This window comes from Sardina pilchardus, chromosome 14 (assembly GCF_963854185.1).
Source record: "Sardina pilchardus chromosome 14, fSarPil1.1, whole genome shotgun sequence".
Taxonomy (NCBI): Eukaryota; Metazoa; Chordata; class Actinopteri; order Clupeiformes; family Clupeidae; genus Sardina; species Sardina pilchardus.
In genome coordinates this window covers 10,613,204-10,623,452 of record NC_085007.1, presented here as the reverse complement: position 1 = coordinate 10,623,452, position 10,249 = coordinate 10,613,204, and the positions used below count along the sequence as shown (strand labels likewise).

The window sequence follows — 10,249 nt, the reverse complement described above, 5'->3', positions numbered from 1 at the left end:
ACATCAGCCGATATGATAGATTGAAAGAAGTTATCGATACCATGGTAAGTTGTCTAGATACAGTAACATTTTTACACTTAATTTAGAGTTAGAAAATAACAAGAACTCAAAACGTATGCTAATCCCAAATTGGAGAAGAGAGCATAGGCCACTAAAACATGGACTGATTTCACCTGAGCACAATAAGAACCAGGCCAAATACTTCATAATGCTTATATCCACCAAGCAGATATGAAGTGTGTTGGATTTATAGCCTCGTTAGACTAGCCTAGCCTACTAGATACTTTCCCTCCCAAAACTAGGCCTATAGTTGGGGAGACAGACAATAGATTCACAACAAAATATGTAACAGAATTATGTTAGATTAACATTGTTCTTTACACTTCAGTAGGCCTATACTCTTGTAAAACAACTCTGTGATGAAGAATTACATTGATGTCTGATTAATACTTTGAAAATCATATTTGGTGTCAAATGTTCAAATCAAGTTTCAAGGAGAACAGTCTATGTCGTTCCATTGAACCAAGAAGGGCTTGGCCCAGATGAAACAGGTTTTACACCTGACAGAGGACCATACTTCTCTGCTTCAAGCAAAAAGCCAAGAAGAAATGACTTAGTTTACAGGGTTTAGTTATAGCCTGGATTTAGCAGTCTGTAGCTCATCATAATACCAGAGAGGGTAATGAAGGATCTTTGATAATACCTTGACAGTTCTATAAGAATGCCACAAGAGGGTGCTCCAACACACTTGACTCTACTTGACTCCAGAGAGCCGAATATAATAATACACTACTATAATATACTCTTTTTACGGCTCTGCTTGACTCCAGGGCCATATATATCTAGCTCTTCTTTACTCATGACTTCACACAAATCTCTCAACTTTAGCCTTTAATAATCACTAACTGCGCTGCAATGGTACTGTTACCACACTGCACATAAAGTAGCTGTACTGTACGTATCTGTCTGGTTCCTGAATATCCATATTATTTTGTTCTTCTTACAATACATCCTGTGAATACACTGAACATATCTATATTATTATTACTATTCTAATGTTAATGCAACTACATTGCACATATCTGTACATTTGTTCATACTTTGTTCTTATTACATATATTTATCATGTTCTTGTATTACTGCATGCAGTCAGTCTATACATGAGGTGCTGAGAAATTACCAATACAAATATTTAAATTAAGTACCTGCCCACAAGAAAAAAATGGGGGGAAATGCAAAATGGTTGTCCATGAACATTTCTTGAAATGGATCAAGGTGAGTTAAGGTATATAAAGTATACTGTATTGTACCAAAGGGGACATTTGCGTTGGGCTCTGCCTCCTAGCCACTGCATCACATAGGCCTATCCTCTTGGATGAAGAAACACCACCACCCCTCAGCTGAAGCTCTCAAAGACTGAACTTGTGGTCCATCCAGCTAAACACACATCACAACATCAACTTCAAAATGGACTTCTAACCAAGCCAAAATTGGTCCTACCAAGATAACCAACCGACCCTCTGACCATGTTGCTTTGGTCGCCCGGTCGTGGCTCTTCTCACTATTTAAAATAAGACCAATCAGGCCGCACCTAATACTCTTCCAATTTCTGGTACTGGCCATATTATCTCACATCTTGACTACTCTTAACTCGAAACCCAAAAATGGGCCTCCTGGCACGTCGAGTCTTGTAATGCAGATGACCCAGTGTGCAGTCTTCAACCAATCCTTTCTACAAAATATTAAACTCTCGGTGCACTGATTAAATCTTTTGACATCCTTGTTATCAAAACAACTCAGTCCTTTTCATGTTTCACACCCATTAACGTGCAGCATGAGATTACGTAGTGATTGATTAGGCTACTACTAACTGAAAGACAAGTCCTAGACCTAGTCCTTGTATGAGTTGTGGTATTTAGAAGATGTCCACTCCCAATTCAGTGGGTCTATAATGCATTAAATCATCTTCACAGGGGGACTATTATGTACTGATCAAACTTCTGTGTAGATTCTGTGTAGCAGACTCATGCAACCTGCTCCTCGGATCCATGATCATCATCAGCAGCATCAGCATCAGCCTGCCAAGCATTATTGGCAAGTCATAACCTGTATTGTGGCGACTGGATGTGAGAATCATATGACACGATGTAATATAACTAACCATTAGATGTATGAAATATTGTTCTGGACCAGGTTTTTCTTTTTTAAAATGAATGAATAAATAGCCTAAATAAATAGAAATCTGGGTTTTTTTTGCCCTGCGCAGTTGTACTGTAGACCACGGGGCATGCTTGCGTTTGATACACGGATGCTAAATTGATGACGTGGTGCCGTTCACTCAGCGGACGAGAGAGGATGGCCGACCAGAGTAGGCAAGTAAAACTCGCAGCTGCAAAGAAAAAGGTAAGAAAAATGGAAGTAATCAAACACTTTCAATGCAAAGCCTTCCACATGTCAATCGTACTTGCTATCTAAATAAGTGAACAAGCGATTACTTTGATTGGTGTTCCAGTTGATAGTTTCTTCGTGATCTCGTGCATGTTGACATTCCACGTCTACCGAGTCCGCCGCTACTGCTCATCCCTAGAATGTTTGCTCTCGGCGGCTAGTAGATGTCAGGAAATGTTGGGGATTTATTTTCAGGCCTTGGTCAGGAAGGTGTATTTATGTCACCGGCATTGGGCGTGGGCATATTGTCTAACCATATACTATTTACATGTGAAACAATAATAACCGCTGTCATTATGTTGATATTTTTCGCCAACGAATCTGTCTTTTGGAATGTTCATCCTGGACGCCCCGTGTGAGGTATTTTGACGTTAGCTAGCGATAGCTAACTACATGCTAGCACCACCAACTAGCTAACTAGTGTTAGCCTGTCAAAACCATTTTCACAGAATCTGTGATTGACTTGGGAACGTTTTGATATGTGTGTAAATGCTGGAGATATGTAAAATGACTGTAAAATGAATGTTAGTAAGAATAGCTAGAGTTGTTTGGTTACTGGCTGGTTTCATGGTTGAACTGACGTGGCTAGTGTGTATTCTGATAACGTTATTACGTTAATGCCCCTCCATGGTCTAGCTAGTTATTAAGCTGCTGGTTTGCATCATAGACCTAAAAGAAATGGACAAACAGACTCCGTTGTTCTCTATGGAAGTGGGCTGAAACAAAATTCCGTTTACTTTCCGTCGTACTGCGCAGACTCGTACCCAGTTCGTGACGTTAGCCTGCTGTAACTCGTCTGATAGATCGAAAACCTCTGAAATTGTTAACGTTCGTTTTTTAATATTATTATTATGTGTACTTGCCTCTAGGTAATGCTTTACCATATCAAACAGTAGGCTACCGTTAGGCTACACGCATTTTCACTGATCTTGCGAATGACTCTCCGTCAAGGTTTTCGTGCAGGCTCACTCAGCTTCTTATCCAAACATTACGGGCGAACGTTAGCTTCCCTACAACAGACATGCTAAAATACTTCTTTACGGGAAACCAACGTAATATACGGGGAAGAAATGAATTAATTTTGCCTTCAATACCCTATATAGAATACACAGAAGCTATTAGGGAGACAAAGGGCACATGTTATATGAAGTTATGGGATCGCAAAAAAATCTGAAATCTATGGCCGTCCAAGGGAGTTAGCAGAGTGTTGATCACCAGCTCATTTCGTGTTTCTACTTCCGGGAATATGCCTGCCCCCTTGGTTTGCATTCCCTGAATTTCTGTTTGGTATCTCAACTAGGACAGCTAGCTAGCGCTAGTTACCTCACTATTCATTTTGAATGAGCCATTGTAAGACTTTCGAATCGCTGTGCTCTATCGTTTCATCAAATATTTGCTATCTATCTATCATTGTCACCACCTAAGGGATATTTATTGGCCGCTGAATGTTAACAGCATCTATTTGATTATCTGATTAGCTTGGTCAAATTTCAGTTTAGGCAAATGCTAATTGGATAAAATTAGCTAACGTTACATGAGTGTTATTCGACAACCGTTGGTTGGTTAGTATCATAGCTTTACTAGCGATATGCTAAAGTTATATGGAGCACGTTAACATAGCAAACGTGTAACTTAGAGACTATTTTGGGAATGGCATCGTTAGCAACTAAATATTGCAGAGAATGGCTAGTTACTCCAGTTGGGTATCATCTGTAGCAAGGTAAAGAGGCATAATGTTGTGTGTCTTTCATCTACTGCCTGGCGGTTTGCAGACGTGTCCCTCTTCAAGCCTTTCCCTGACATATCTTCATGTGATTTCTGCTATTGCCTGCTAATGATAAGAACTTGGAATGTCTGTCCACTGTCCTGATAGGGGCTGAAGACAGTTGTCTCTTTGGAGTCCCTCCCCACCCCGTGACAGCTGTCAGATACTTGCACTACTCGATGCTCTACTAGCATTACTGCTATGTGATTGTCACTCCACAGTTGTGAACAGACCACTCCATCCATATAATTCATAATGGATGCCCTGTCTATATATTAGATTATTTGTTTTAGAGTGTGTGTTTTTCAGTATCTCCTATTGTAGAACCTTATCTTATGCCATGTTGCAATAGTGAAGGAAGTAAAACCTGTTTCTCCAGTGGTGTATGTAGTAATAGTCCATCTGTGGTCAATGTAGGGATTAACAAACGAAAAAAAACCCTTATAACAAACAAACATAATTTGACTAAAGCAGTGACCTGCCCTACATGCAGAGCCAGGCAGTTATCTTGTGGCAGACTGGCCATATTTCTAATTGATAATGTCAGATGACTCTGTTCTCAATTTGTGAAATCTATAATGAAGATATGATGGTAGACGGTACAGTATGTATTACAAACAGATGAGTGGGGGAAAGTAGCCTGTACCACCAAACTTGGTAGTGTAGTATTCTAGTTATAGCACAAAGATGAATAAACTGAGTGTGACTTCACACTGCAGGCAATGCTCACAGAAAGATTTCAATGCTTCCTCCTCTGTCAATTTGGAGGACACTGAAAATCAGCATCATTTGAAATATGTCTATGCACACACTTACTACTACTACTACATAGGGCCCTACTTTATGACGGAAGAAGTGAAAACCCTAAAGTGTAACTGAGAATGTACTTTAGGTTTGGTGCGTTTCACATTTTAATGACTAGGCAAAATAGATGTGCTAAATTAATACCATAAGCAAAACCCTAAGCATTTTATATGCCGCACAATAGCTGTATCTCACGCACGAGACACTTTTCTCATTGAGTGACTTTGCACTTTGTCCACCTTTTAATTAAATTAAGACCCATAGACTTACCCCGGTGGTGACTAATAACCATGCATGGTCTGAATCAGGAAGTCCCACAGAAATGCATGTGAAGCTGACCAGAGGGTCTGTGGGAAGGGCTCAAAGTTGTTTAATTTACCTTAGAAACGCACTGTGTTTCTGTTTGTTTTTAGGGGTTTTCTGTGTGTGAGGTTGTCTTGAGTGTGTCTATGATACTACCTGATGTTTTCTTGCTGTGTAATGTCATTTGCATCTGAGGTTGTCTTTTTGATCAGGAGGTTCTACAGCAAAGGATTAACCTGGCACAGCCGGTGTGCCGACTTTGTGTTAGTCAAAACAACATCCAGGATCTCAGATGTGCTTCTTTATATAAAACAGTAGCGTAATGCAATAATGGTCTGGTAGCTAATGTGTGATGTGTTTTGGCTATAAGTTGTTTGTGTACTTAAATCAGTGAAGACTGATTGCTGACAAAAAAAACAAAAAAATCAATATATGCCATTGTGTAGTTGTAGTAGCCTACCCACTCTGAGGAACTAGATAATATTGTAGTCATTCGCAGGCTTCTGTGTGTCTTGCTAAACCCTGATAGCCCTGTAGTCTAACTCTGTGAACCTGTTTCAGACAGAGTGACAGATGCAGTCTCTTCCAGGGATACCTCTGAGTTGTAGCTTTATGTTAGGTGGTCACATACTGTACAGTCAGTCTGTTTGAGGGTGTCTGGCCTTTGAGGCTGTTTGAATAAGTGATTGAGGATGATGTTTTTTGGTGTTATCGTTGGCTTTTTAGGTTATTAGGGGGAGGAGGTTGTTTGAAGCAGCGATTAGTGTAACTTGAGTTTGTTTCTGTGGTTGTTTCTGCTATGTGCACTGCTGTCCGGTCCCCACAGCTGAAGCAGATTCAGCACCCTGTCTTAAGTGTAATCTCTCAGGTTTTTTTTTTTTGTGAGGTTGTTTCTCATGTGCTGTTCTGTCCCTGCAGCTGAAGGAGTTTCAGCAGAAGAGTGGCCCACCTCCCAGCTCCGCGGGGCCCAAGAAGAAGAGGAAGGTGAAGACCGGGAATCAGCTGGACACGTCCACCCCTGACAGACACTCTCCGGACAATGTGAGTCACTCACTCACACACACACACACACACACACACACACACACACACACACACCCCTACACAGCTGGACGCACAGTGTTAGTTAAGATGTAACCAGACGGTGCTAGTGTTGTAGATGATTAACTGGTCTCTCCAGCTCAGCATCCTGGCTTGAGGTTAACACCTGCTCTTGCAGTGCCCTGATGGTCTTTCCAATTTGGTGGTTCACTTGGAGATGTGAAGCTAGGGCAGTAGAAGAATGTTTTTTCGAGTGTCGTCCGTTTTGCCACGGGGCTGAAGAGAACAAGCCGAGTCTATAATTAGGGTTTAGGGAGGTGGGGGTGAAATTGGTGTGTTGCCCAGGGAAAGATGTGGAAAGTGAACCTGAGGTGTACTCACATTTCTGGTGGACCTGAAATGGACTAGAGTAGAACAGACACAGGATACTGTTCTCCTGCATGGAAGTCACTTCCTGCTTGGTTCAGGTAACTACTGACAAACAACTGATCTGGGGTGCGTTTCCCAAAACCCTAGTTGCTAACCTGGGAGGGATGGATGGTTGTTCAGGGTCACAGAGTGCAAGCCAACCACGGAATAATCGGGCGTCTGTTCACTCTTTTTTCCTGTTGCACTTTTCACTTGCTCACTCTGTCTCTCACTCACTCGTTCACTTGCCGGCTCAGTCGTTCACCTAACTTCCTTCTCTTTCACCCTCTCACTCCCCTCTGCTCCAGATTGACAGTTTTCTCAAAGTTATGAGTATCACTAATGGGGTGGCTCTGCCTCCCTTTATCAGCAGTCAGGTGAGCTGTCTACTCTTCCTGTCATCCCCATCTGCCTTCTCTCTCTCTCTCTCTCTCTCTCTCTCTCTCTCTCTCTCTCTCTCTCTCTCTCTCTCTCTCTCTCTCTCTCTCTCTCTCCCCTGCATGTCTCTTTCCCCATCTCTGTCGTCCCTCATCTGCCTCCTCGCTCTTTCTTTCTCTCTCTCTCTCCTGTCTCTCTTGTCCCTCATCCACCTTTCTGTCTCTCTCTCTCTTTCTCTCTTTCCCTCTGTTTGTCTCTGGGCCTCTCCAGCCCTTCCTCTTCCCTTTTCTATTGCTCTATCACTCTCTCTTCCTCTTCCCTCTCTCTTCCTGCCCCTGTTTCTCCACGTTCTGCATGGGTGTATGTTTCTTTTTTCTTTTTCCGCCTTTTTCTCAGGCTCGTGTTCTCCCAGGTTGCCCAGGTCCTAATATTGGCTTTCCCTCGGAGACGCTGGCTGTGCGTGTGGCCTAGCATGTTGTTACCGCATCGTCAGCATGTTTGATGTGATTAGAGTGCAGGAACAGAAGCAGAGTTGTTGTTTTTCCCCCATGTCTGAGCCAGGGATGGCATCACATATGGTTTAGACTCATCCTCAGGGTTTGTGTGTGTGTGAGTGAGTGAGTGTGTGAGTAAGAGTGTGGTAGTGAGTGAGTGAGTGAGTGAGTGAGTGAGTGAGTGAGTGAGTGAGTGAGTGAGTGAGTGAGTGAGTGAGTGAGTGAGTGAGTGAGTGAGTGAGTGAGTGAGTGAGTGAGTGAGTGAGTGAGTGAGTGAGTGAGGTTGTGTGTGAGTGAGTGAGGTTGTGTGTGAGTGAGTGAGGTTGTGAGTGAGTGAGTGAGGTTGTGAGTGAGTGAGTGAGTGAGTGTGTGAGTGAGGTTGTGTGTGAGTGAGTGAGGTTGTGTGTGAGTATGAGTGTGGTTGTGTGTGAGTATGAGTGTGGTTGTGTGTGAGTATGAGTGTGGTTGTGAGTGAGGGAGAAAGAGTATGAGTGTGAGTAAGTGAGTGAGTGTGTGTGTGTGTGTGTGTGTGTGTGTGTGTGTGCACTTGCACATGTGCACAGTTTCCATCATTGCCTTGCATGTGTATTCAAAGTGTTGATGACCTTCATGTAGTACATTGGCCCCCCTGAGTCCGGCCAGAGTGGGTAGGGATTGTTATATCACTCTGTTATTGTTATGATACAACCATGTTTCTTTTTTTGTGTACTGTGTAGCCTTCTTGAATTAACATGGCAGTGTGTGTATGTATGTGTGTGTGTGCATACGCACATACATACGTTTAGCAAGGGTTCAAACTGACATGCCTCGTCCTGGGTGTCCTTTATGACATTAGATCAAGCTGATACGTTTTGGTCATTAGTAATGATTGGCAGCATATTTAGACCAACAGAGACTCAAGAAGTTTCATCCAGAGACTCTTGTCATTTCGTACTCCATGCATGAGTGTGACCAATGGCTTCTGCGAATGCCATTGTTTGCTTATGTGTGTGCCCGCTGCATTATGTTTACTTTGTGTTGAGTGTGTGTGTAGTATGTGTGTTTATTAACTCTGTGCTAAAGAATCCAACCAGCATTAGAGTATTTCTATTTGGCCTGATCATTGGCTTGTGTGTGTGTGTGTGTGTGTATGTGTGCGTGCACGTGTGTGTGTGTGTGTGTGTGTGTGTGTGTGTGTATGTTGCGTGTGTGTGTGTGTGTGTTAGGCCGCAGCGGAGATGGAGGCCCGAGACTCCCCTGTGGCCCAGCTGCAGGAGGAGGCGAGTGGGGAGGCTGGCCGTGGCTCTCCCGTCACCGTGTCTAACCCTGCTAGCGATAACGTTAGCGCTATTAACCCTGAGTGTGTCAGCGACGCCACTGCTCTGCAGGTTTGTCTGTCTGTCTGTCTGTCTGTCTGTTTGTCTGTCTCTGTATTTCTCTCTGCCTGTCTGTGTTTTTTTATCTGTCCGTCTGTCCGTCTTTGTATTTTTAATCTGTCTGTCTTTCTATCTTTATGTGTTTATCTGTCTGTCTGCGCGTCTTTGTGTTTTTATTCGTCTGTCTGTCCGTCTATGTGTTTTATCTGTCTGTCTGCACGTCTGTGTGTTTCTGTCTGTCGGTGTGTTTGCCTGTCTGCCTCGCTGTGTGTGTGTCTCTCTCTCTCTCTCTCTCTCTCTCTCTCTCTCTCTGTCTGTCAATATGTTTGTCTTTGTTTTTGTCTTTCTAGCTCCATCTTTTTTATGCATCTGTCTGTCTGTCAGTCTGACATGTCAGTGTTCAGCTGTCTGACTGTTTCTCCTGTTGCCCACCAACCATTGTTACATCACCACGATAACCCTATTACTACCCTAACTCATCCTGGCACTATTTGGTCTGGCTATTTTTTATCGATACAGCCTGCGTTTCGGTTTTCTCTTCCACGAAAGATTGATATTTGTAATCAGTTTGCGATCAGATCGCAGCCCTTCCATCTGTGCTCCTGTCCTTAAGCTCCATGTTGGCTGAGAAGGGATATGGTTTGGTCCCGTGTTTGTCTCCCATTTACCGAGCCAGGGTTCTAGACAATCACTGGCGAACAACAGACAGCTGAAGGAGCATGAGGACCAATCAGCTTTCATTTGGCAAAAAGTGTCACAGGCATCACAGACAACACCCTAAACGTTAGAAACAGCAATGCTGTGATTGGACTGTTAGCTGTGAGGAAAGGGGCGGGGTCTCCTGGTCTGTATTGTCAGTCACACGTTGTCATTGTTTCCTGACTGTGTTGCAGAACTGTAACCAAGATTCCAACTGCCATGAAAACTCTACTGATGAAAACAGGTGAGTGGCTTTCACCCCCTTACTACAGATCAGTGTGTGTGTGTGTGTGTCTGCGTGTCTGCTTGGTTGCGGTCACAGCTGAGTGTTTATATCACCTATTTGCAACTTTGCATACACTGCAGTAGAATTTTTTGACCTTAACTGTCTTGCTGATAGGCTACACTGACCATGTGTGGTATAACCTTGTTCCGAAGAGAAGAGTTGCGCTTCAGTAGACATACTTCAATGGCTGATTATCTGTCATGAGATGAATTTAGGTTCTTTGATGTGTATCTCTCATTTGCTCACTAAAGTGTCTTTCGTTGTTTCA

The 10,249-nt window shown here is 43.0% G+C and overlaps 1 protein-coding gene across 2 annotated transcripts in view; it reads left to right on the top strand.

Annotated features, from left to right (window-relative positions):
- Positions 1-2,319: 2,319 nt before the first annotated feature.
- Positions 2,320-10,249, top strand: part of golga2 (golgin A2) — a 26,717-nt gene continuing 18,787 nt past the window's right edge. Inside the window, exons 1-4 of one of the 2 annotated variants that reach the window (XM_062555067.1) lie at positions 2,320-2,403; positions 6,239-6,361; positions 8,847-9,008; positions 9,890-9,939. In XM_062555067.1, the coding sequence (XP_062411051.1) occupies positions 2,320-2,403; positions 6,239-6,361; positions 8,847-9,008; positions 9,890-9,939 (419 nt within the window). The remainder of the gene's footprint in view (positions 2,404-6,238; positions 6,362-8,846; positions 9,009-9,889; positions 9,940-10,249) is intronic. The other variant, XM_062555068.1, reaches the window with a different exon arrangement.